General features: G+C 37.7%; 3 protein-coding genes across 3 annotated transcripts; all 3 read left to right on the forward strand.

Annotated features, from left to right (window-relative positions):
• On the forward strand, window positions 1-25,980 carry LOC111320127 (uncharacterized). The gene is given in 11 exon segments (XM_088749465.1): window positions 1-136; window positions 1,512-1,835; window positions 2,476-2,625; window positions 3,176-3,295; window positions 9,869-9,902; window positions 11,114-11,200; window positions 11,652-11,775; window positions 12,117-12,243; window positions 12,650-12,772; window positions 13,705-13,833; window positions 25,091-25,980. Coding segments are annotated over 10 exon segments (2,097 nt in total). The 5' UTR covers window positions 1-136; window positions 1,512-1,522.
• LOC148739369 (lactadherin-like) lies at window positions 13,925-17,172 on the forward strand. The gene is made up of 2 exons (XM_088751256.1): window positions 13,925-14,249; window positions 14,920-17,172. Exons 1-2 carry the CDS (start codon window positions 13,986-13,988, stop codon window positions 15,058-15,060), a joined length of 405 nt encoding a protein of 134 aa, XP_088607382.1. The 5' UTR covers window positions 13,925-13,985; the 3' UTR covers window positions 15,061-17,172.
• On the forward strand, window positions 23,523-24,862 carry LOC148739370 (roundabout homolog 1-like). The gene is made up of 3 exons (XM_088747939.1): window positions 23,523-23,661; window positions 23,698-24,069; window positions 24,168-24,862. The coding sequence occupies exons 1-3, from the start codon at window positions 23,523-23,525 to the stop codon at window positions 24,860-24,862; spliced, it is 1,206 nt and encodes a 401-aa protein (XP_088604065.1).
• Window positions 25,981-27,874: the final 1,894 nt, after the last annotated feature.

Genomic DNA, 27,874 nt, shown 5'->3' on the forward strand with positions numbered 1-27,874 from the left:
TTCAAGCTGTCTTGTATTCTAAGCTATTGTAATTTTTTACTCCAGGACTCCTCTGGATATCAGCCTCGTTGCTGAATGGGCCACCCTGGCTGAATAAAGTCTACTTACCTACCTACCTACCTACTTTCCTTAGAAGGTAATGACGTTTTTCAGATTTGCCAAATGTTCTCCAGGACCTTGATTTATTCCTCGCTTTATGAATCTCCAGGACTTAATTACCTTTAAGCCGCACAAAGGTGCTCCCAGTCGGGTTGGAATTTCTGTCCTCTGAGGCGTCTTTCCTACAATGAAAACCTCGTAAGGAGGTTCGAGCTCCTTCCATGAAAAATGATAAAAAAATTAATATCCTTAGCACGGTGATAGTTTAATTTTTCGATAAAGGCTAAAAGGTTCTAATGAAACAGTGGTGCTGCGTCGGTGGGGGTAACAAGGTAATTTGGTTAATCAACTCAGTTGAAATTGTAAATTGGCCACCGTAACGAATAAAAACGCTGAAGTTTCGAGCGTTAGCCCTTCGTCAGAGCGAAAGACGAGGGGCTAACGCTCTTCGTCATTCGCCACTCGTCAGGGCGAATGACGAAGAGCTATTTGGTCACGGAACCATAGAATTATTAACAATTGTTTTTTAAGGAGTTATCTTGGAGGGAAGGAGATGAATACTGTTTGAAATAATCATCAGTATATACATAAAAAAACGGTTTTTCCCTTTACCAAAGGAGGCTACGGAATACAACGGCACAATCTAACGTGCTTTCTCTCTACAGAAATAGATAAGAAAAAAAAGATTAAAGCGTTTGGAAAAATTTTCGATTCTCGTCTGTTGGCTGCACCCAAGTTAACACTCGCAACTTAAGACAACAATGGATTAAGATGTTTCATCAAATATTTGAATGCCTTCCTCGCTCGTTTTATTTCCATATTTTAATAGTGAGGCTGGCCAGCATTTCAGGTGCGACTTCGTCTATGAACACCTTTCTTAATTTCCAATTAACTGCATTTAAAAGTTACTGATATTAAAGAACAAAGGTTTGGCCACTCAGAATAGACAAAGACAATATTTAATAGACATGCAATCGACGTTCAGTCGAATCAATATTGATTTCCTCACCGATTTTGTGTTTGCTTGTCTATTCGTCTATTTGCTCCGACGAAGGGCTAACGCTCGAAACGTCAGCTTTTGTAATCGTTAATTACGGTGGCCAGTTTACTATTTCAACTTTGTTGATATATCCAAATTATTTCGTTACCCCACCGACGCAGCCCCAAACAGTTTCTTTAGGTGGCCAATTTACCATTTCAACTTTGTTGATATATCCAAATTATTTCGTTACTCCCACCGACGCAGCCCCAAACAGTTTCTTTCGAAACTATCAGCCTTTATTCTTTAGAAACTATCAGCCTTTATCCGTCTATTTGTTTGCATTCTTTTTTGGTTTGGTCTGCATGTAATCCATGGGCTAGGCAAAACGTTCAATGCATCTACTGAAGTAGTATGCACTTCAACATTTCAGCCACTAAAGACATGCTGTGGATTTCAAGCTTCTTAAGCCTTCTAGCCTCTCTGAATCTCATGGAATTGGCTGCTGCTAAACATTCATGCAAGACAGAAGTTAGTGTACCTGGTATGGCTCTCAAGGGATTCGTATTTAAGAAAGTCACCGTAAAAGCCCCTCATGTGTGCGATATCACCTGCGAGAGGGAAAAGATATGCCAAAGCTACAACTATGTGATTGGGGAAAAGTCCTGTGAGTTAAACACCCGAATCAAGGAAGCAAGGCCCGAGAGTTTCCAATCAGATGATTTACGCTTTTACATGGGACGTGTTAATGGTAGAAGTATGTATGTGGTCCAGCTTCTTTAATAATCAGATTTTTTCAAGATGATTTCTTAATAAAAAAACTCCACGCTGTAAGTAAAAGTGTTTTATTTCTCTGTCGACAAATAAGAACAGTGTCTGCCAGCATAATTTTCCTTCCATACTTAATCAATAGGGAAGGTGAGCATTCGCATTTTCACGCCTAGCTAGATTGACTGTACTGGAGTGCAATTTTAATAGAGTTACTATGATAGAGTCACACATTTCCGGGAAGGTAAGAAAATTCTAGTAAGTAAGGATTTAAAAGGCGAAGATTCGTTTAATAAATCTGTCAATTGATATTATGACTTGCCTAGTAAAAGTCTTCATAAGTTAGATACATAAACAGAAAGTGACTAAATAAGGATCGTGAAAACTACAATTACTCAAGCGTGACTAGGGCGAGGTCCATAATTGGCCACAGAATAGACTATTATAGGGCAGGGGTTGTGAAAAGCCAGCGGCACATACCCACTAGTTAAAACTGACCCAAGTACTTCACACCTCTTGATTATATTTATCCATTTTACTTTACCTGTACACATTTTTTCTTTAAATCTAATCACTTTTGTCACCACTTTTACCCTTAAACTATTAATGAAGTCAAATCTTTACCGCAGCCCCCTTAGGTTCCATTCCTGAGTTACCAGCGTTATCTTGCTACGAGATAAAGCTAAGTGAAGGTAAAGACAGTATCAGTAAAAAGTACTGGTTGGATCCAACCAATGCCGGGAGTTCAAAGTTGGTTTACTGCAACATGAATTTGGGAGGTAAGTCAGTATGTCAAAAGCAGAAACAGTTTATAGAGTGTTTTTTTTTTTACCTTATCCCATTCATGCTTTCACCATGTAATCGAAATTATTGGGGAAAGGTTAGGCACAAAAAACAAAGTTGTGCGAAGGCGTTTTTAAAGGTCTTACAAAGAAAAGTTCAATCGATGTTTAAAGAAAGTTTAAATGGATTTAAACTTGATTCAAGACGCTTCCAACAAGCTTTCAACAGTTTTTACGTTTTTTAGCAATTTTGGACGACCTGTTCAAACGCACCGAACATTTCTTTCAACAAAGTGTTGAATGCATGTTGAAGCAGATGTAGAAACCGTTTGAACGGGCCTTTACAGTCATCTCGAGGTGCAATATTCAATCCTTTTCGCAGAAAACGATTTAGATTAAAAAAAAAAAAAAGCTGAAGTCTGCCAAATTAGTTCTTAGTCTTCTTCGATACCTTTTTGTCCTAAAAGTTACTTTCACATTCCCAATGCGGAGAGAAGGCGATGAGTGCAGGGATGGAAACCATGTTTTTATGTCTATGATTTTTCAGATATCGACGAGTGTAAAGGAAATTACTCTTGTCATGTGAATGCTAGCTGCTCGAACACCACGGGATCACATGTATGTGAATGTCACCCTGGATATACTGGAAAAGGACAAAACTGTTCCGGTGAATTAAACCTCTTTGCCATTAAATAAGAATTAGAATATTCCTGCAAGACGCGTCGACTACAGCGCCATTGTTCAAAAGAATTAGAAAATATATCCCTCCTGACTCGTTTTAGGTTAAGCAGCCGTCAATTATGTAAGGGAACTCTTAGGTCATGTTCCTCACTTGTAAATGGGACATTGTGGTAACCGATATTGACTGTATGCTATCGGCATATCAGATGTTTCATAGTAACGCTAATATATAATAATCATGATTAGACGGTGTTAATCAACGTAGACTTGTCACTCACTACAGGGAATTATTTGTGTGATGACCAAATCTCTTCGGGCTGGTATCGTTATGTGGGAACTTGGGCACAAGAATGTCTTAAATGCGTATGGTTGCATCCAGTCGAGGTAGAAACAACCCAGGCCTTGCTTAGCTGCTAAAGCTAGAGGAAACGTAACTCTTTAAAATGCATAAATCGGTTCACTTTTTCATCATCATTATTCAACGCAAATACATCTTCACAATTTACTTAATGTAAGTTCTTCTGACTTGTAAAACATAAGTATCGTCTGCTTGTTGTTAAACTGATTGACTTGGAAAACGTCTAGATTCTAGTCTCAGATTCTAAAATCTGATAACATTGTTTATTTAATTCGATAGGTGACCCATGCTATAATTATCAAAACCTGAGTGAATCTAATAGAAAGAGTAGTTACAAAGGATACAGACAACCAAAGTTTTGTGACATAGAACTCCCTAACGGATGGTATCGTTTTGTGGGAGCTGCAGGAACAAAAATGCCAACAACCCGTGTGCCAGCACTCAGATGTGGTACAATATTTCTAGGCTGGTTGGATGGTGCCCACCCTACGGTGGAAGAAAGTGAAGTTTTAAGGAAGGTCTGTTTTAGTACTCGTACCACCGGTTGCAAATCTTCAAGCGAAATTTTGGTGAAAAAATGTAGATCATTTTACATTTACAGACTTATCAAGCCATCACTTTGTAAATCGCGTTATTGCGGTACAGACTGAAATGTGTAGCAAGTGGGATCCATAGTCGGTCCATAGATACATGTGTACAAGGTGTTTTTGAATTACGATTACAATAACGGGCTAACTACGTTTTTAATAGGTGTTTCATTTATTCAAAACAATTCTGATGTTAGCTAGTGATTTTCGAGCCTTTTATCAATTATTAGTTTTCCTTGATTTATTTTTTCCATCGATCTTTTGATTTCATTATTAACCATGGTTATTTACAACCGCCTCCCAGTTACCTCAATGGATAGAGCGCTGGACTGTTGTGCGGGAGGTCGAGGGTTCGAGCCCCGGTCGGACGAACACTCAGGGTCTTAAAATAATTGAGAAGAATTTGCTACCTTTCTATAACATCAAGAAATGGCTAGATATTCTAGTCTTCTCGGATAGGGACGAATAAATGGGGAGGTCCTGTCTCCTGCAGGGTTGGGGGTAGGAGACGTTACTTTCCCACACACGAGATAACTGTGTTAGGATGTCCTCCCCTGGGTGGGATGGGTGGGTTTACTGAGCCCGCAGATATTGGCGCAAGCTGTTGCGTTGTCCCTGCCTGTCGGCGAATCTTATAAATCATAAATCAGAAATCAAATCAGAAATCAAGTTATGATCGTATAAAAAATAAATTTGATGACAGTCAAAATTAATGGCTAGGGAAAATGAGGCACATTTGATGTTGTAACTATGATCCAGTATTTTGAAACGTAAATACTCCTAGTCGCTTCATGCTACGGAAACCGGAGTTAAGCGCCGGCCCGATGTGCCACATGGCTCCGAGTAGGATTTAATTACCTATCTTTACCATTTTGAAACGTTAAACAAAGCTCCAGACATGCAGTAAGAGAAATTTAATGTTATATCCGGTGTAAACTGTGTTTCAAATCTGTCGGAATCGAACAGGATTCAGTCATAACGTATCGCTCATATCCCAGATTGATTTTAAATCAAAGAAAAGACTTTGACGCAATGGTCACAAAGCATCCTTACACGCTTATGTCCCTAAACACGCGGACACTTTATTCCCTCAAAATTAAGTTTGTCAAGTATTTTCGGAGCAATTGCTGGGCTGTTTCTACCTCAGCTGGATGCTACCATACGTGTTTAAGACAGTCTTGATTCACAGTTTCCAGACAAAGATACCAGCCCTAAGAGGTTTGGTCACCACACAAATAATAAGGTTGATCTGTTTTTCTGAGATTAAAGTTTGGGTACAATATAAACACGCAAAAAGACAAGTATTTAGAGCTGCGATGGGTTAAAGAGAAGTATTTACAGTTGAATAAAATCTCGCATTCTGAATGGTTAACGAAGCGAGGTATGTAGCGTGAAATTGCGAGTTGACAACGAAGCTGAGTGATATTGTTCTGCATCTCTTGTTCAGGATAAAAAAAAAACCACAACAACAACAAACAATATCCCTGCTGTTTTCTTTTTTTCTTATTGTCATTCAATTATGCGATTCAAGGAAAATTTATTACCTGACAAGTGAATTCCACGATAAATTGCAATTAAAAACCGATACAGCAATCATCGCTTTGCGATTCATGCGATTTAACGCGGATTTCTCTCCCCAGGAAATGAAGTTTCCCCTAGTATAGGTAAAGTTGGTCGGGCTGGTTGGATGGTGTTCAACTTACAGTGGAAGATGGTGAGGTTCTTAGGACGGTCTGCTTTAGGGATCGCTCCACTGGTTGTAAAAATAAAACCCTATTCATGTAAAAATCAGGGGATCCTTCTATACCTACAAACTTTATTAGCTTTGTAATTGTGCCTCGCGTTATTGTGGTACTGACTGAGCTGTGAACCAAGAATACTTAACTTGATAAGAGGATTCATAAATCGATCCGCAGGTACATCAATATTATCATTTTGACGCTGGTGACAAACAGGTGCTTTATTTTGAATTAGAATTGTAGTTCTGACGATAGCCTCTCTCGTCCACGAGGGTTGCCCGAAGGATTTTTTTAAAATAATTTGACGTTCTGCAATAAAGGACGAAAAATTCTCTAGCTTATAGTGTTTGAGCCTTTTGTTTATTTGTTTAGTTTTCTTCTTTTTTTTTAGTTGAAACACAATCCTTCGAAAACCTAACATAACTGACGATAACAATGACATGTCACCTGTTGTATATACCTCACTTTTAATTTCTTAATCTCTTAATGTCTCTGTCGCCTTCCTTTTTTTCACATTTTCTGACTAAAATATATAAATCAGATCAATTACCCTCTTTTGGGGCCCCTTTGTTGAAAAAGTGCCACCTTAAATTCAAGATGGGGCCAACTGACCTCCTTTTGGCTAATCTTTGGAATACACTTCGAGGTATAACTCATATTATTAAATCTACACGCATCATCATAATTTATTCAACATCAAATTATCAAATAGAACATGTTATGAAAAGAAACGAGTTTTGAAAAACAAACGAGTTCTTAGACATTTTGCAAGAATAAAAACACAAGTTTCCTTATTGACATTGTGACAAGGATAGCATGTTTTGAATTTCAGAAAAAACGATGTTCCTTTTGGATTTCAGCCAAAAGAGTTTAAGGAAAAACTTTCTGGTGGCATATTTAAGAAAAAATTTAAAATGAGATATTGATTTTCATAGCTGCACCGTTGCAGCATTTAGAAAGTTCTTATTTCAACGCAGGCTAAGTTTATACAAACACTTCGTTTCCAAAGGTCTTTCTATCGATCTTGAAAAGTAAAGGAATACTGTGATACTCCCTCAGGTAAGTCCAGAGCATAAGTAACTTCTGGTCCTGTTATTTAAAGGTGAAATAGAGGATATTGCATGGCCGCGCTGGAATACGAATTTTATCTTCGATTGCTGAAAGTATCTCTTCCGAGTGAGCGAGAGATACTTTCAGCACTCGAAGACAAAATTCGTATCCGCGCGGGGCCGTGTAATGTTCTGTTTATTTAATAGATACTGATGAAATTTCCACATAAAAACAACTTTTTTTAAATTCATTGTCGAATCAGCAAAATAGTGTAATTAAAGTGACCACCTATCCCAAAATGTCTGTCACAAAAATGTTATGAAACTCGGATAGAAAGTTATAAATGAGAAAAAAAAAGACAATAATGTTTATACTTTCTGTTCCAAAAAGTCAAAATCCTAATGAAAAGAGAAAAATTCTATAACAGCGAAAGGCTAATCGTGTTAGCAACTATGGCGACACCAATATCCGCATACGCGAAAGATAAAAATAGCATCTTCACTTCGCGCGATGAAGATATGATTTTTTAGTACAAGGAAAAATTCTGGTATTTCATCAGTATCTGTATAATAAATACATTTTAACTAATGGTATTATGTTTCGTCATTTTCATGGGCATTGAAATGTGCAGCAAATATTTTGCTGTATTTTATAAATAGCTTGTACCTTTAGATTAGGAAGAGGAGCTACTGTTTAAAGGCCATTTCCATCCGAGATCCTTTGCAGTCGTTTGTTTCTGTTTTGAAATCGCGCTATTGTTAAATGGCGAACACTGATAGTCATTCACAAGCACTATTAAAAAGAAAAACAAAGATTTGGTGAAGAACACAGTAAAAAATTTGCAGCTAAATATTTGAGACTGAAAAATCATAAATCGAGTCTGTGTATAAAACTTGTACAAAGCTTACTTGATGTTGAAGGAAATTGTTCGGCTTCAACACTAAATAAAATATAAACAAATAACCAATATTGGCCAAAAATGATTTACTTTACGCATTTCAATTATAGAATAATGACTTGTACAAATGAGATCGCTTACATATATATCTCAGGATCTCAAGTAAAAACCAGTCAAATAATTATTCTCACCTCGAAAAAATCCTTCCGGAGTCTCTAATTCCATCGTAGGAACAATGCAATAACATTTCTGCAAAAGCACTGTCTGTAGTGTTATCGAAACCCATGGTTGTTTTCCTTGCTCTTCATAAATCATACACAGACTCTCGAAGTCGAATAACCTTTGCCGAGTCGAGCAGACTCGGCCCTCCTCTAGACCGCTTCTTCGGCGGCATCAACTTTTCAAATGACGTTTTTCACCGTCATACATGTAAGAATTAAAAACTATTTACTGATATGGATACTACGATAGTTTGTTGTTCACACATGATTCAAGATGGAACTTTGAAAGTCCTAATTAGTAAGATGGAAGAAGATATCAAAGCGATTCCGCAATCACGAAGAAAATAGCGTATTTTTCACATATGAAAAATTATCCGGGCGCGCAAGGCATCTCGGTTGGAAATGGGCCTTTAAGATATAAATTCAAAAGTAGATGGAAATATCAACTTCGAAGATAGATTTTCATAAAGATAGATTCTCTTGAGAGGACATCTTGTAATTTTACAAGAGCTGTTTGGAAGGCCTATATTAGAGTCGTGTTCATTAGCTACGAGGTTCTTAATGTGGTTAACCTTTAGCCATAAAAGAGTATGACGCAAAAATTTCTCCTGCCTTCAAAGTCATTTTGCGTTAACCAATAGCCTCAATACGACCAAAGTTTGAACCGTTAGCTGCAAAAGCTATTACCCCATTGACACCTTCAGCTATGCAAAAAGGTCTCTATGCAATTCACATTGCTCATAGTGGCTTAAAAATATAGATAATTTATGATGTGGCAAACAGTAAACCCATCCTAAACGGCTTTCTCAGCTTTAGATTTTCGGTAAAAAGGAAACTAACAGCTTTATCGACTAAAAGTTCTTGATAATTAATGACACTAAATAGCAAGCAGATCTAATAGTTCAAAATGAGTGGCGGTACCGGTGTTTTACTTTACATTTTGGCAAGTTATTAAAAAGCAAAAGCAGTTGGAAAGAAAGAACTTAAGTCATTATTATCAACTGTAAATGATCCATTTAGAGTGGGAATCTTATAGTTAGAAATCATATCTTAGGTTGAGTCTGAATATCAATACGGATTATGCGATATCAATATAAATGAACACACTCAATTAAATGTTATTAATGGTTAATGCATTTAGTTTTAAACATAAAACGATGTCGAGGAAATAATAATAATAATGAAATAATAAATAATAGTAAATAAATAATAATAAAGACAGAGGCTAAGGACATGAGTTTAACTGATTCAAGATGAGTCCCCAATTTTCCTTCTTAGAGACTCTGAAGATGTTTACTTTTATATATTAACAAATTAAAATCATCATCTGCTAAAGTCACGCAACGTTTCGCCTAAATTTCACAACGACCTCAAATCAAGGGAAGTTTCTAATATGCCAAGTCCCATCTTTAGAATAAACCACGTGGTAAAACTCATATCATTATATCAAATCTACATATATCATCAAGATTTATTCAGCGCTTTGTAATGACACCTCAAAAAGGCCTGGTCAAATTATCAAATTGCTCTTTTTTTAAAACCCAGCTGTTTCATGTTACTTCACATACCATATGCTGGAAACATGTTTCTGAAAAATTAAGGCCCTAAATACTGTAATGTCTCAGTGATGGCAAAAAGGTGCCAAAGATTCTCTTTTCAGTTACAAAACGAGGAGGTTAATGACATGTTTGGGTGGCCTTCAGTAGATATCAATGAATTGTTCTCAGCAGAAGTAGTATTGTTACCGCAACCACCGTGAGTTTTAAAAGTTTTTTTTCCAGTTCCGTTTCATTACTTGGGCGCTTAAGTAAAAGAGGAGCAACTTTTAAAAGAGTAAGATGAAAGATAAAAAATGAAAAAAATAACATACAGGATGATTTATAACCTGCAATATGTAATTTTTATCACATTATGACGTCCTATCGAGCATTGTGCAAATTTTGTTAGTACGATTTAAACTATTGTGTGTTTTTAGGAATCTTTAGGCAAGGTTTTAATGTGGAGTTAGTATGACTGTTATATGTTTTCATCAGTTTTGTTGAGAGAAAAACGGCTTTTTTACCCTAAAAGTAAGCTCCAAAGTGCTGCTATACTCAACTTGTATTTTCAGATTCGTCTCAAGCAAAGAAGTATGTTTTGGATATTCCGCAATTTAATATTCGCCCTTTTCGCTTCTGCCATGAAGTCTGTCATAGCTAATGATCAATGCAAGACAGACGTAAACATACAAGGAATGGCTCTAAAACGCTCTGTCTTCAAAAGATGGTCAGTGGTTGCTCCTCACCTTTGCGATGTCAAATGTGGACAAGAGATCAGGTGCCAAAGCTATAACTACAATCGAAAATACCAAATATGTGAACTAAATAACCGCACCAAGGAGGCGAGACCAGAGAATTTTCTTTCAGCCCCAGGATGGTTTTACATAAGAAGACTGAACGGCAGAGGTATGAAATCAAATGTCTATCTATTTGTGATTTGTGTTTCTTTACTTCTTCTCTATCCTCGGCCGACCCAGTTCCCGGCACCTGATAAAACTGAAAATATTAAGACAATAAAAAAACGTTTCTTTGCTACAGTTCCCTTAGGTTCTATCCTTGAATTACCGGCGCTGTCTTGTCACGAAGTAAAGGCGAGCGAAAGTAGACAAACCCTAAGCGGCAAGTACTGGCTGGATCCAACTAGGAAAGGAAAGGCACTATTGATTTACTGTGATATGATTAACGAAGGTAGGTCTCATAGGTTTTTGTTTGAGTTATTATTATTATTTTTTTTATTTTTTAGCGGGTTACCAGTATTATTTAAGTTTTATAAATTATACTATCATTAATATCTTTATGGTAATGTTTGGTTTGGATCAGTCCAGCGTGGATGCCCTTCTCAATTTGCTCTATCTTAGTCACTAACTTCTCTCTTTAAACTCTGGATATGGATGAATGTAAATATAAAATCAGCGACTGCGACGTGAATGCAAACTGTACTAACACGTATGGTTCTTATAAATGTGCATGTAAAGTGGAGCACACTGGCGATGGATACACCATGTCAAGCAGCGTTACCCATGCAGGTTTATGCAGAGAGTCACCATGATCTACGTCTAGCTTGCTTCAGAGCTGTCATGTTGATAGATTAAAAGATATTTATGCTGACATATACGAACAGTGGACTGCTTAGTTGTAATCGTCACTCCAGATAGACTGGAAATGGACGCAACTATACTGGCCTTTCTTTTTTAACCCTTGATATTAAAAAGAAAAGTACTATCATCTTCAAAAGAATCGTTTTACCAGCATGCCTTAAAGAAAATACAGATGGGTATAGGCCTGAAGAAAATGGTGACAATGGTGACAATGACACAAATGTATTATAGAAACAGCCAGTGGTAAATAATTTCAACTGGTAGAAGGCAGACTAGATGGGTACTTAGAGGGAAAAACCACGGAACTCAATTGTTCATAATTATACATTTTTTTTTCTCTTTTATGTAAACGATTGTACAGATATTGGCGAGTGTAAAGAAAATCACTCATGCCAAGTGAATGCTAGTTGTACAAACGCCATTGAATCACACGTATGTAAATGTCACCCTGGTTATACTGGAAATGGACAAAACTGTACAGATGAATTTCATCTCTTTGCTAATGAATAATAATTATAATAATTCTGCAAGACGCATCGAGCTACGGCGCCGAACCATTCAGCCGCGTTTCAATTTATCATTTAAGACTCGTTCTAGTTTAAGCAGCCATCACTCGTATTAAGAGCCTCTTAGGTCATGTTCCTGAGTTGTGAGTGAAACAATTTGGTAACTGATGCACTGTTATTCTCCTTTGAACTTGGGAGGTAAGGCATTACACCAAGAGCATAATCAGTTTACACAAAGTTTGGTTCCCCTTAAACGTTCCTTTCTGTTTAAATGATTTCTCCGTGTAATGTTTTCTTTCGGTAACTTCTTAATCAGATATTGATGAATGCGAAAGCAATAATAACTTCTGCGACGAAAATGCGAACTGCTCCAATGCTGTTGGCTCTTTTAACTGCACCTGCAAAGATGGATTTACTGGGGATGGACACTCATGTTCAGGTAAAAGAAAACTTACAGTCATCTCGAGGTACAATACTCAATTCTTTCCGCACAAAGTCAATGGAGATGTTGAATTAAAAGAACTGGGTCGCTTAATTTAATTCATAGTCATCCTCCACATTTTTGTGTCCAAAAAGTTACGTTGACATTCCTACTGCTGATGTTTGAATGTTGTTCGATCTATGAGTTTAAAGTGGGAATATACCGATGGCAAGTCATGAAGACACTTTTATATCTAGCATTTATATTATGAAACTTACGGATATCGCCTATTTTGTTTGCATATTACGCTTGATATACTTTTCAGCGATATATATATATTTTTTTTCGTTTATTTGTTTGTTTCTTTGGTATTTTGGGGTATTTTGCTTCTATGAAATTGCCACGACATCACTTTTACTTCAAGATATCGATGAGTGCAGTAATGGAGACCATCTCTGTGACGTCAATGCGAACTGTACCAATACTCACGGTTCCCACAACTGCACCTGCAGGAAAGCATACATCGGCGATGGACAGTCATGCCAAGGTAAAATTGAGCTACCATCAGGCGTGCAAATGATGAATCAGTGATACGATTTCACTCGCACGCTATGTCAGTGAAGCTATAGCATTAAACGAAGCATCTTTAGCAGGAACTATTATCCTACGTCTTGCATATCAAACAGCGTTAACCATGCACATTTATACAAGGAGTCACCATTATCTATATTTTGGTTGTTTCAGAGCAATAATGAATAAAAAAATACGACTTCGCTCTCACGCTATACCAGAGAAGCCTTAGCATTAAAGAAAGCATCTTTAGCAGGAACCATTATCATATTAACTGCTACGTCTTGCATTTTAAGCAGCGTTATCCATGCATCAACAAACATATGAAACATATGAGTGAACTGCGGTTATGAGACGTATATAAGAACGATCCTTCGCAGTAAAGCACTATGCGAAGGATCGTTCTTATATACGTCTCATAACCGCAGTTCACTCATATGTTTCATATGTTTGTTGTTGTTCGATTTATCATCTACGGGTTTTTATCGAATTAATTTGATGGCCTGCTCCCAGTTGGCTTGTTAGCTCAATTGGTAGAGCGCTGCACTAGTATCGCAGAGGTCAGTGGTTCGAATCCCGTACAGGCCTGAAATTTTTTTCAGGTCTGATTTCCACTATTGCTCATATAGTGCTTTACTGCGAAGGATCGTTCTTATATACGTTATCCATGCATGTTTATGCAAGGAGTCACCATGATCCGGCTTCATTTTTCTTGCTTCAGAGCCATCATGATGATGGGTTAAAGAATATTTGTGATGAAATATTTGTTACAACATCTAATTCGTAAAACGCAAAAAGGAGAAACCTTTATTTTATCCTTTGCAATAGCATCGAACGACTGAGAGTCTAAATCCATTTTAAGGTGACAAAAGTTTTAAAAAAGTGCAAAATATATTTATGGTGTCTCAGATATTGACGAATATAAAGGAAATCACTCTTGTCACGTGAATGCTACCTGCACGAACACCAACCGATTGTACGTTTGCACATGTAAGCCCGGATATACTGAAAATTGACGCAATTGCACTGTTAATTAATGTCTTTCTTTTGCGATCCTTCACCTTCGAGAGAAAAGTAATCTCATCCGTGCCCCAAGTGTCAACTTATCATATTATACTTTTCCAGATAGAAAAGGAAAACAGTGTGGGCCTGTTGGTGTAGCAGATAATGATACGATTCCAGATGCCAGAATGACAGCAAGTAGTGTTTTCCTTGATGATTATGCTTCATACCTCGGCCGACTGAATGAAACCAGGAGACGAGGAGGGTGGTGTCCTAAGACTAGATTTGATAAAACCGACTACCTTCAAATAGATATGGGTTCAGTGCTGTCTGTTTGTGCTGTGGCTACTCAAGGAGAAAAGGGACTTTCGGTATGGACCACCAGCTACAAACTGCGCCTATCCACTGACGGTTTAACCTGGAGCACTTACGAGGAGACAAATAAAACAAAGGTTTGGGAATATCAGTAAATGAAGAGTTGATTTGATCAACAACTATCAGTAATGGTTATAGGGCCGAGGAGACTCCAACTTGGTCTGTAAATTACGTGAGTGAGTTACAACATTGTATCACTACAAGCAAGAGTGTGAATTTTTGTTTTTTACGAGTGTGGTTATTGACTTTACGGTGGGACGGAAAGTCTTTTCACCAATGAACCAGAAATATTGCGAAGTAGGAGGAACAAAATAGTCATCTCTTAAATGCATTAAAAAAAAAAGGATTACTTGTTTTTCAAGGGAAAATGAACCACATGTCTAAAAGGTTCGGAAAGGACTAAAATTGACATTTTTAGTAAAAATCAAAGAGTTTGTGGTGAATACGGATAGTTTGCACCCAGATATAAGGCTAAGGAAATCTTGTCATCTTTACATTTACTAGGGGCATCGGAGGATGAGTATTAAACGAGCGATCAAAAAAGAAAAGTGACAGAAAATTTTACTCCGCTTACTTCGTTTGGAAAATTGTGTTAAAGATGTGAGCTGTTGAGAGGTACTCAGATTACCCCTTCCTCCCCTCCCTCACCTATCAGCACCTCCTTACTTAAATGGATTGTAAAATTGGTGGACTACAACAAGGTGTTCAGTTTCCTTTTTTGTTTTTTCACGGTTTGCTTTATTCCAGGTGTTTCAAGGAAACTCAGATGAAACAAGCATCGTGAAGCAGTTACTTAGAACTGACTTCATAGCCAGATACGTTCGATTTTATCCTGTCTTACACCGCGGTTGGCCTTGTTTGAGGGTTGAAATATATGTCCTTAAGTAAGATAACAAAGACGTCTATTGGAAAAAACAGTATGTACACATAATGTAGAGTACGAAAAAAAAAAATACTAAAAAACTAAAAATCCTTTTAACAATCTAGCCAATAACAAAACAGATCTTTGCCTGAGCAACAAATTTTGAACCACTTGGTAATAATTGATGAATTAATATGTATCAGATGAGAGGTGAAGTTCCCATTAAGAAAAGTAGAGGATGGCTTTATATGATGAATATGTATTTTGAAAGGGTTTGCACCATTTTTCCTGGAATCACTTGTGTTGATTATCTAAGAAATCGAAACATCACAACAAACGAAAGCCGAGAACAAATTTCAAGCTAAGTTAAGCTGTAACCTTTTTAGGAATAACTCTAAGGTCGATGATTATAATTGATGACAAATAAAACAATAATAATGATAATAATAATGATAATGGTAATAATAGAGAAAGGCATGGAAAAGCGCATTGACAAGATACCAGGAAGAATTAACATCACAGAACTTCAAAAGATCACCCTCCTAGGATCAAGCCAAATCCTCCGAAAAGTTCTATCGATCGAATGAAGACCATGATTGACCGATTGGAGCCTCAGAACCTGGATTGGATCTGAGCTCACGGTGAAAGGACAGAAGAATCAAGAAGAATCAGAGATAATAATAATGATAATAACAATTTTCTTTTTAAATTAAACGGTGAATGAATAACCTTTATTTACATTCAGCCAATAAAACGATTTAACATTTTTACACAACTTGATTCTTAAGCTAAGCCTAGATACTATGTAAAATCAATTTATAAATTCAATGAACAATGCTTAAAATCGAGCTATAATATTTGTTTAGATAAGAATGACTGAAGCTTTCAAACCAAAATAATTCTTAATAATAACAATCACTTTCAAGATCAAGGAAGTTAAAAGAGGGTTTCAGCATTTACATAATTTACATTCAAACATATTTACAATACACTCCATAACCATGAAACTATATTTTACACATAAGACAAAAAGAAATAAATATTGCAGGACATAGATTTTGGCAAGGCATCTATCTAATTCAAAGTCCGCTTCTTAAACATTACTTTTAATTGTTCTTTTAACTGTTCTTGACCATCTAAGACAGAACAGGGCCGACCTAAGGATGGCAAAGGAAACTTTAAAAGGAATCCAAGAGGCAGTGGTAGCATAGTCCTCTCCTTTCTTTGCTGCGGCTAGTTCTGCCAGCCTGTTATGGTATCTCTTTCACTCTTCTCCCATTCCGTCTGTTGTTGTAAAGACTGATGGTGTAAATGTTCCCTGTTCCACGTCCATTACTCATTGCGTATACAATCTCTTCTTTTCGTTCTCGTGCTGCTTGTATATCTGCTGAGGTCCAGGTCTCTATAGGAATCAGCGTTGGGGTAACATACCCGTACATCAAAGAACGCTGACCTTTACCTTTCCCAAAAGCCTCTGGCACGGATGTAATAGTAATAAGAATAATAATGATATAATAATAATAATAATAATAATAATAATAATAATAATAACAATAATAAAAACGAAAAACGAACAAACAAACAAGGAGAAAAAATTACGAACCTCCTAAAACTTGATGTTTTTTTTTTTTTTTTTTTTTTTAACAATACACTACTTGATAGCATGGAAATTGAATTGGAAATCTTAAGATGTAACAGTACTTTAATTATTATGATTGGTAGCTAATTCTCAAATCGCCTACACGAGAATTTGGATTTAATTTGCATCAAATCTTCATGAAGATGAACCTTACATGATGTAGGCTAGAGCAATTGGGATAAAACTCTGCATAATTTGGGAATACTTAGAACCTGATGCAACTGTAATTTAGAACAGTAGTCTGTTATAAAACGATGAACTTTCAAGCTGGGTTGATCTGGAATATCGGTGTTAGAAAATACGCCACCAGAGCATACATGTATTAAAAAATTAAAGGTTACGTTAGTTTTTTCAAGTTGTTTTTGTGTTGCACAAAGGTCAATATAAGTAACATAAGTATTGTTAACAATGTTAATTTTGTTTGTATATTTTAGATTAAAAACCTATTTAAGAGAATTATTGGACTTTATCAAGAATCACAGTGGAATACAAACTCTAAATATAACTTTAATTTTTTTTAGTTTCTTGTCGAAATTGATTGGGACCCATTACAAGTCAAAGGTAAATCTTCTTGACGAGCTTTGTTCGAGATAAAAAAAAATTATTACCGGGAAAGTGTAAAATGATCCATAGGTCTGTCAATGTAAAGCGAGAGGACTCCATTGGCAAATGAAGGAGAGGCGTTTAGCTTCAAACGTGAAATTAATTACATTGAACAATGAAAATATTTACAGGCACGAGGATCCGTGCGGCTTGCACGTTAACAAATTCGGACTTTCTCCCACAAAAGAAGAAATTCTACTCGTTGGCATGACTATTTTGACATTAAGATAAAGTTGTTTGCCCGACGAATTCCATTTAGAGCTCTATGATGATGCGCAGTAACTCTCGCTGCTTAAAAATGATGATGCCTAGTCTTTTTATCAGCAACGCAAGATTAACTTTTGCTTCTATGCGTTGGAAGCAAGAAAAGCAATCATTACCATGGTAATTAGATGGAACATGGAACAACACAGTCCCAGCATAAATGACAATTTTCAAAATTGCATGATGATTCGGCGACGGGAACGGCCTAATTAAGCCCAAACGTGTCATGACATTTGAGGATAGTCTGATTATAATCTGCGTGACATGACTACCAAGTAACGTTCGTTGTACCCGGCATGTTCTTACAATGATCTATAGGCTTGTGAAACAAAAAGGGCTCTTATCTGTTTTGCTAAAACAATGCCAAAGTTAAATGTTGACAGCTAACTACTCTTGCCAGACCTTTGACTCTGAGTCACGGGTCAGTCAGCAAGGAGGCCGGTGAGCTGCTCGGCAAGGACCTTGTTTTCTTTCAGGATATTAAAGTCGCTGAAGTTGCTTTTATGATTATCTTTAATAAAGAAATCGAGAAGAGATCCGCACCAGTTACTGCAGGGGAATTTGTGCGAAGAGGGTCAAGTCAAAACTGTTTCATTCTACCTTTGCATGATAACCTGTGGAACTTTCGTTAATGGGCGCAATTACTGTTGGCAGGTGAGTGATCATAAAGATTTAAATCGATGTTCTTAAAAGAACCTGAGCTGAGCTTACAAAACAATAAGGAAGAGCTGGGTTTTGAGCACGAAAGCCAGGGTCGAGTTTCTAAAAGCTCGATTACTGCAGAGTATAAAGGCTAATCAGAGGGTCTCAAAGGGGTGATAGCTTTCACAGCTAACGGTTAAGATTTGGGCCATTTTGCAACCAACAGTTAATATCATGCATAGGTATATTGATGAGCAATTTAAATACTCAAAGTTCTTGAAAGAAGTTTAAATGAATCTTTTCAGGCTCTCTGGATTGAGTTGCATCTACCCAAATATGCAAATATAGCTTGCGGTATTGTTTATAGACAGCACAATTCACCATGAGCGTTTCCGGAATATTTTGAGGAAATAATTGAAAGATTTAATGCCTCTGGGAAGAGACATGTCTTGATGGGTGATACTAGTCTAAATCTTCTTCGTTTTACTCCTGCAAACATGCTCAAAATATCATGCTCTCTCTGGAAAGTTTTAATTTAACTCCAGCAATTGACAAACCAACGAGAGTACACAACAATTCATACTCACTTATTGATAATATCTTCCTGAGTAATATGGAAGATATCATAACTAGTGGTAATATAATTTCGGATCTAACTGATCACTTTTCACAATTCTATTATCTTCTCTCCAGTAAAAATATTTATAATTATAACTGTCTTAGTAGACTAACTCGTGATTATTCAAATTATTCTGAGACAAATTTTTCGCTGGACCTCTCACAGATTGACCTGATTGAAGCAGTCTCAAAAGAAAGTGATGTGAATAAGTCTTCCTCCTCAATTTATAAAAAAATAAACAATCTTCTCAATAAGCACGCTCCTTTAAAGCCAATTTCAAAACGCAAGATAAAGCGACTCTCAAAACCTTGGATACCAAAGGGAATCAGAAAATCAATTAAAATAAAGAACTCTCTTTATTGTTCAGGTGACATTGATGCTTACAAAATCTATCGTAACAAAGTATTGATGCTTACACGAATTAGCAAGAAAAGGCACTTCCAAAAATATTTTGAATAAATTTTAACAAACACCAAAAAAATCCTGGGAGGGTATCAATAGTCTTCAAGGCCGGGAAAACAAGGTCCAAAAAGATATAAGCTCTTTAAAATTCCCGCGAACCAAACAAGTATGCTATAATCCCTCTGAGTTCCCTGATATAATGAATAAGTATTTTTCTTCGGTTGGAAATAATTTAGCCTCAAAAATGCCAAATCCATCAAAACAATTTACTGAATATCTTCCAAAGTTAAATTCCTCTGGTTCGTTCTTCTTTAATCCTGTGTCTCCTTCTGAAATTGAACTAGAAATGATGACTATTCCTCAAAATAAAGCTCATGGATTATATTCTCTACCTATTCGCATTTTAAGATCTGCTCAACAGGTCATTAGTCAACCTTTGTCTATAATTATAAATAAATCACTCGAATGTGGAACTTATCCATCTAAGCTAAAACTTGCTAAAGTTATTCCAATATACAATAATGATGAATCTGACCCTTCTAATCATAGACCTATATCTATTCTGTCTGTTTTAATCGTATTCTCGAAAAAATGATGTATCATCGTCTCAAATGCTCTCTTGAGAAACGTAATATACCTAATGATTCACAATATGGTTTCTGCGAAAAACGATCTACTGAACATGCTATCCTGGACACAATTAGTCAAATTGAAAATAACATGGACAAAAAGATGAATTCGTGTGGTATATTCATTGATCTGAGTAAGGCCTTCGACACGGTCGACCATTCAATATTATTGCAAAAGCTGAATCATTACGAAATACGTGGAATAGTGAACAAGTGGTTTGCTTCTTACTTAGTAGGTCGATGACTAACAACACAAATTGGTGTTAAAATATATCCAAGATGGAAGTAATCTTATCAGGAGTTCCACAGGGGTCGGTGTTAGGACCCCTACTTTCCTCATTTATATAAATAATATATCTAATGGCTCTAGTCGACTTAGATTTTACTTATTCGCAGATGATACTTATCTCTTATATGCTGATAAAAATCTTAAGTTACTCGAAACCATAGTTAATACTGAACTCTGTAACATCTAAGATTAATCGCTAACTAGTTATCTCTGAATATTAAAAAATCTAACTATGTTATATTTCGGCCTAGACAGAAAAAAACTGAATCACCAAATAAATTTGAGAATTTTTGACCATCATTCTAACAGTTATATTTCTCTAGAACGTAAGGAATTTATTAAATACTTAGGAGTGCTTATTCGTGAAACTCTTTCATGGGGTCACCATATTGCTCATGTTGCACCCAAAATAAGTAAATCAGTCGGTGTACCCTTTAGTACTCTAAACCAAATTTACAGGTCACTTATCTGACCCTATTTGTTGTATGGTATAGTCGCATGGGGTCAAGCTGCAAAAAATTCATAAAGATAAAATTCTGATCCTTAAAAAACGAGCCCTTCGCTTAATGTACTTTGGTGACTACATATCTCATGCAATCCCGTTTTTTGTTTCTTCTCGTTTTCTTCCATTGGATCTGCTTTACTTTAAATCAGTTGCCATCTTGATGCATAACATACCCAATAATTTGTCATCTTCTAACATCTCTAACTTGTTCACTTATCAAGCTAACATTCATTCCCATAAGACAAGATCATCTTCAAGAGGCGACTATTTTGTTGAAATTTCAAGATTAGATATACGAAAAAGGGCATTTTCAAGATATGGTGTTAGAATCTGGAATAGCTTTTCTTGTGAAGTGCGCCGGCTATCAAAATACAATTTTAAAAGTAAAATTCTTGATTTCCTCCTAAAGAGACTCGGAAAATATGACGATTATATTGATTTGTCCACTTTAATAGCAAATTAAAACTATAAGACCCTAGCTTGTTCTGTTCTCTTGCCATATCTTAAATGTATCAATGTAGTTGTAATTTCTCTAGAATTTTGAATCTCTTGCTCTGTAAATCTCTCATTATTTTATAATATACGTATTAAACACTGCCCGCTTCGACTAGCCTTTGCTAACTGCGGGCAGTGCATATTTTTTGTAATATCGTAATAATAATAATAATAATAATAATAATAATAATAATAACAACAATGATAATGATAATGATAATAATAATTATAATTATACTAAACTTGTAATTGTAATCATTCTATTATTGTCACCAGAAGTTTTTTTTGCAGTTAATTTCTTTTTACGACGAACGGTTACAATGTGTCAATTTCTACGTCTACTGGCTGAATTTTTTAGCCGTTTTACGCTATATCGGTTAGCCCCATTAAAGGTGGATATCTCAAAACTGCAACAAGCCCTTAGGAAAAGCCACATAGTGTCCTCGAGCATGAAAACGCAAATGACTAAGGAGTCATGGACTTTCCGGCGAGTTTGCATCTGGTTGCAATTGGTTAAAAGAAAAATCAAAGAAATTCTCGATCACTTTAAGCTCACAATATGAAATTTCCTTTATGTTACCGCCATGCACAGGCCGGCGATATTAAAAAACAGGTGCCACCTTTAAATTGAAATTCATCTTTTTCAGAGGAGAAGTCCAATCACTGATGCGTAAAGAAGAACAAGATACCTCAAACATACAACTGATCTGCGCACAATCTACCTGAATAAGAGGTTTCGTGGCGAATAAATGTCAAAATGAATCTAATAAGTGATTACCGTGGTTGTAAAAATTGGGGGCAGAGTCTCTCATATCTTCGTTGTGCTTTACAATGAGATTCTAACTTCACTAGCATAGAGCGAATTGTGCCATTCTTTTTTTCTCTTGGATTTACATCCACGCATACTCACTTCAAATTACTATCATAGACCATCAAGATATTCAAGATTTTACAAAGTGACCCTCTATTATAAGCAAAAATTAACTTCTCTCTCTTCAGTCAAGTCTCTTTCGAACTGCTTCTTGAGGTGTCACGCAACGCCTCTGGGCGATGCGAGACATCTTGAGGAATGGCAGCGAAGAGCCTAATCTCTTTTGAGCATGCGTTGTTGGTTTTCTCGTAAAATCGATTCGAGTGCCCCTATCCTATTCTATCTTACTCTGCTCCCCTGGGGAAAACACCAGCGTGGTTTCCGTTAAAGGGTAGGTTTGTTTCGAGCGCCCCTTTTCCTATTTTATCTCTCCTACTCCTTTGGGGCGTGGAGGCGTGGTGGCCTCATGGTTAGTGCGCTCGACTCCGGATCGAGTGGTCCGGGTTCGAGCCCCGGCCGGGACACTGTGTTGTGTTCTTAGGCAAGACACTTTACTCTCACAGTGCCTCTCTTCACCCAGGTGTATAAATGGGTACCGGCAATTTAATGTTGGGGGTAACCCTGCGATGGACTGGCATCCCATCCAGGGGGGAGTAGAAATACCCCTAGTCGCTTCATGCTACAGAAAACGGAGTTAAGCACCGGTGTAATGGGCCACTAGGCTCGTAAACAGACTTTACGTACCTTTACCCCTCTGGGGCAAGAACTGGCGTGAGAGCTCAAAATTATGTCTATATGCGCTAATCGTTTCCGCCTTGAGGAGGAAAAAGCAATAGCTAGATATGAACTTTAATTTGCTTCCTATTACGGCTTTGTTCCTTATCAACCCTGAACAGAACATGGTCATATTCGTAGTATTTTCACAGCTTCCTATTTAATTGGTAACAGGTGTGTTTAAAAAGAAACAAATGTGGTTCAGCCCGCCGAAAAGAATAAAGGAAAATATAGTATTTCGATGTACTAGCAGGCACACCAGTTTTCTCTTGTGAAAAGTTTGCCTTTTGGCCCTCAATTGTCGCTTTTTGTTTTTAATTTAAGGCGGAAGAACTATTTGTAAAACATAATTTTTCTTTAAATCGGTTGGTTATTGCTTTCTTCTTTGCGGAGGTGAAGTACTCTTGCGTGCCACAAGGAAAGGTTGAGCTTAATTTAGGTTCTCGTTCAAACGAGGCGATCGTACACGTAAAAGCGAGCAAAAGAAAATCAGTGTTTGCTCGAGAATAAGGCAGCCTCCTTTCATTATTTGCCTGCACAAATTTTCAGCGACGGAAAGCTTAGTAAGAACCAGGTAACCATCATTTAGACGAATCTGGTTTGGAGCCAAAAGTTGTATAAGTAAACCACTGTTGAGATAATTGTCTGGTAAGGAGATTTAAAAGTGTTACCATTTTAATTTTCAAACACTTTTTGAAAAAAAAAAAATGATTTCCAGTTAACGCCAGAAGCCGTCGCCATTCTAAGTTACCTGAGAAAGGAGCCAAGCCTGGTAAAGTTACGATAGATGTGGTTAGAAGTGAGATAAACAAGACAATGAATTCATGGTCACCACGATCACCTTGTTCGCCCAAAGAACAAATTTGCGTACAGGGGCCACCAGGATTGCAAGGACCAAAAGGATCACGGGGAAGGAGAGGTCCACGTGGATCTACAGGAAGGAAAGGGTCACGCGGTTTTAGAGGAGGACTAGGGACTTCCGGAAAGCAAGGAAATATCGGACCACCAGGTCAAAAGGGTGCACAGGGTATCACAGGGGTTCCGGGTCCCAGGGGGCCACCCGGAGTTAAGGGAGAACCTGGGGAACCTATCTCTCTCCCTGTAGTTTTTGTTTCTCCAATGAAGCAAACGCTCAGGGAAAATCAAAGTGCAGTGTTCCAATGTTCGGTGAGTGGAAATCCTCAACCGACTATGACGTGGGTGGGGACAAATGGCACTCATCTCCAAAGTAATTCTCACCTTGGCGCTCGGGGTGGGAGATTAGAATTCCATCACGTGACTCTTAGCGACGCTGGAAATTACACTTGCGTTGGAAGAAATGTTCTTGGTTCCGAGAGTCAGTCTGCGAAGCTAATTGTTGAAGGTAGGAATGGGGATGCAGAAGAAACTGGGTGTGAATTTATTTCATCATCTGTTTTTTACTATTCTTTAATATCAATTATTTAAATCAACTCCATTTAGCCAAACCACATGTTCAACTTGCTTCAGGTCCCACTCATGCAAGGGTGGGACAAAACATTACGCTACCTAAATGTCACGTGACCGGCTTTCCAAAACCAGTCGTGTCGTGGAAGAGATTGACCGGTGCCTTGGCTCAAAGGAGGGCAGATTACCATCAGCAGGATTTGACACTGGTTGATGTGGAAAAAAAGGACACTGGAGCGTACGAATGCAGAGCCAGAAACCATCTTGGAGAAGGTTCTGCAGTTACGACCTTGTTTCTTTGGTCGGCACCAAAAATTGTCTCAAAGCCACCCGACATGCTCACAAATGGGGTTGGTGGGTCAGTGTCTCTGAACTGTTCTGCCACAGGGGAGACTGTTCCTCTCGTCTCTCGGAAGCGAGCAGGGGGGGCCTGGGACGAAAACAGAATGAAAGTAGACAAAGGAACCCTAACTATTTCGGTTCTGAGAGAATCAGACTCAGGAATTTATGTGTGTGAAGCCAAAAGTCCACAATTTACAATCGAGGCAAGAACATCGCTAAAGGTGAAAGGTTGGTTGAACAGTGTGATTGTTTGTTTTTTGTTTGCATCCATGTTCGATGCAAACTTTCTGGCCGTATCACACGATTATGATCACTTGTCCGTCTGTAAAGGTCGGAAATTAATAAACATTTTATTTCGGTTTTGCACTGAATTTTGGCCAAAACAATGAAATTTTTCTAACTGCCTCTTAAACGAAGCCTTCTTAACTAAGTACTGACCAAGAACTCAGTAACTGGAATAACTTTTCCCACAGGAGTCCGATTAACGTATTTGTTAAAACACTGTATCCATTTTACCCTAATTACCGAGATCTCAGCGTTACGACCTCGAGCCGAATAGTTTCCCGTCCGGCCCTCCCATTACGTCAGTAAGTACATATTACGTCATTTTCTTATAGCTCTCCTTTCGTTTACGCCTGATGGCCGCAAAGGGAGACTCGGTATCATTCAGAAATTCACCGTTACAAGAACAGCTAAATATCTCATCAAACCCTTTGGTGCTCGGGGAGGGACACATTCCTACAACTATGGATTCAGACCAGGAACTTATTACGGGGGTTATGGTGCAGCGATAGAGGGGACATTTCGACTAACCAAAGGTACTGTTCTAATTATTATTGTGGGGCAGAGAGGAGGAGATTCAGTGGAGGTGAAAGGTGGCCAAAGCACGACCTTGACAGCAGCTGAGCTCGGACTGTCTGTCGAAGACAACGCTGGCACTGGGGGAGGGGGAGGAAGTTTTGTTTATACCACAAATGATTTGCTGTTTTTAGCTGCTGGAGGAGGAGGGGGCGCGTCTGGTGGATATCATGGTGTGGATGGTCAGGCAGGAACAAGTGGAACCAATAGTGAGGGTAACAATCCATCACATGCAAAGAAGGGTGGTACCAAGGGTCAGCCAGGAGAATGTAACAATGATGACGCTAGTTACCATGGGGGAATGGGTGCGGGTTGGAATGGCCAAAGTTGTTCCAGAAAAGGACCTGAGCACGGAGAGAGAGGTGGGTCGCGTGCTCAAGGCTGGATAGGAGGTCAAGCAGGAGCTATGAACAGTGGAAGTAACGGCGGACCAGCACCAGGAGCAGTAGGAGGGTTTGGTGGTGGTGGAGGAGGAGCGGAGGATAACGGCGCATCGGGTGGAGGTGGAGGGTACTCTGGAGGAGGCAGCGGTATCAAAGATAAACAAGCCGGAGGGGGAGGTGGTTCGTATTGCGCCGGGGAAAATTGCCATGGTGTGACTGGAGGCAACGTGAAAGAAGACGGCTTGGTGCAAACTATAGAACAATGAAAGAGCTTCCTTCAATTGTTCTTCATGAAAGCAAGGATTGAGCGATATTACTTACGGATTAGACAACGTTATTTTAAAGCGATTGGGTCTCTTTCATAAGTTCTTCACGAAGAAGTCTTAACATAAACAGATAAAAGCAAATCAAGATATGTATGCCCTTTTTTTGTTGTTGATTAGTCCATTACTTCTAAAAGCGATTAAGATATAATCCTTTATTTTCCTATTTCAAGGTATGAAGGTATCGATATCACAAGGGGAAAGCCTACTTCTCCCTCTCCCCCTCCCCCGTGCGTACCAGCGCGCGGGCCCGATAATAGCTCAAATCCATCTGCCGAATGTAATCTAGACACACGTAAATTGACTCTACTTATAGCAGCCACAAGGGAAATTATGAATCACAATTTGGGCAAGTTGTAGGACAGCCTCAATGGGGTGATGGCTTTCAGGTACGGCTAATGGTTAAATACGGATACCGGTTAATTTCTTTTCATTATTATTAAACAAACATATATCTATATATATATATATATATATATATATATATATATATATATAAATAGAATAAATGTTTGAAAAGAAAATTTGACCTAAGCGGGATATATATATTTATTAAAAACTGGATCATTGGATAATACAATTCAAGACTTTTTATTGGCTTAGCCATTATGGTATATGAGCCAATATACCATAAACTGCGATATGGTAAGCGTACGCATAAGCTTAAAATTGAAAGGAAGCTAAAAATGTAATAAAATTTAATAATTTAATGTAGCGTTTTTAATAATACAATTATTCCACTCGCGTTTGCTGGATATGAGATGATTATAGCCAACTTAGCGCTACGCGCCTCGTTGGCAATCTATCATCTCATATCCAACGCGCGCTCTTGGAATAATTGTTAAATATATGTATATATATATATATATATATATATATATATATATATTTATGTCTAATATATATAAACGAATAAACAAGAAATAAAGTTGTTTCACTTATCCTTGGAGTGCTCGATGCAGAGATGTGCAGAGCAAAATACAAATGTGAAAGAAGGAAATTATTACTTGTTACTCGAGTTTCTCGCTCTGTCTGATGATCGCCTATAGCGTGAAACTCGAGGAACTAGTAATAATTTCCTTACGTATGATGCACGATCCTCACAGGAGAGAGCGCTATTTATGCAGTAGCGAAAATCAGACCTGAGAAAGTCAGTCCTGTAAGGGATTCGAACCATTGAACTCCGCGATACTAGTGCAGCGCTCTACCAATTGAGCTATCAAGCCAACTGGGAGCAGGCCGTTAAGTTGATTCGTAATAAACCCGTGATGCATAAATAGCGCTCTCTACCTGTATTGCATAAATAGCGTATTTTACTGCGAGGATCATGCATCATACGTATCTGTAACCGCAGTTCAAAATATATGGAACTTCATATATTTATCGTAACCAAATAATCTCCTTGTTGAACATTAGCCGATTAGGATAGTGCGCAGTGGACAGAATAAAAAAGAAGGGCATTTTTAGACCTTAAACTTTCTTCTATAAACCATTGTATACTCTGAGTCAACACAAAGCAGTTGGGTTGATTGAAAAACATGGCTTTTAGACCATAGAGGACCTGCTTGTGGCTTTAAGGTTACCTTGCACCTTCAGGGGTGTCTCGCATGCACGCGATGTTGCGCGTCCGGTTTAAACTGTAGATATCTAAACCCCATATCAAATTAAAGCTTATAGGACTGGCTTTAAGACTATATCAAAAAGTTAAATTGTCGAATTTTTCACGACTTTTAAATGCGAGCGCCCGAATCACTTTTTGAACGTCACATGTTAAAGCGAATTTTTTTTTTTTTTACTTATTGAATGTGTTCCTCCATTTCTGGGGCCAAAGCGCTTA

This window comes from Stylophora pistillata, chromosome 2, assembly GCF_964205215.1.
Source record: "Stylophora pistillata chromosome 2, jaStyPist1.2, whole genome shotgun sequence".
NCBI classification, from domain to species: Eukaryota; Metazoa; Cnidaria; class Anthozoa; order Scleractinia; family Pocilloporidae; genus Stylophora; species Stylophora pistillata.

Excerpts from the sequence above, each read along its gene's own strand:
- LOC148739369 (XM_088751256.1), top strand. The coding sequence starts at position 13,986 with ATGACAGCAAGTAGTGTTTTCCTTGATGATTATGCTTCATACCTCGGC. Across the intron at positions 14,250-14,919 it reads AGGAGACAAATAAAACAAAG|GTGTTTCAAGGAAACTCAGA; the intron begins GTTTGGGAATAT and ends GCTTTATTCCAG.
- LOC148739370 (XM_088747939.1), top strand. The coding sequence starts at position 23,523 with ATGAATTCATGGTCACCACGATCACCTTGTTCGCCCAAAGAACAAATT. Across the intron at positions 23,662-23,697 it reads AGGAAGGAAAGGGTCACGCG|GAAATATCGGACCACCAGGT; the intron begins GTTTTAGAGGAG and ends CCGGAAAGCAAG. Across the intron at positions 24,070-24,167 it reads TGCGAAGCTAATTGTTGAAG|CCAAACCACATGTTCAACTT; the intron begins GTAGGAATGGGG and ends AACTCCATTTAG.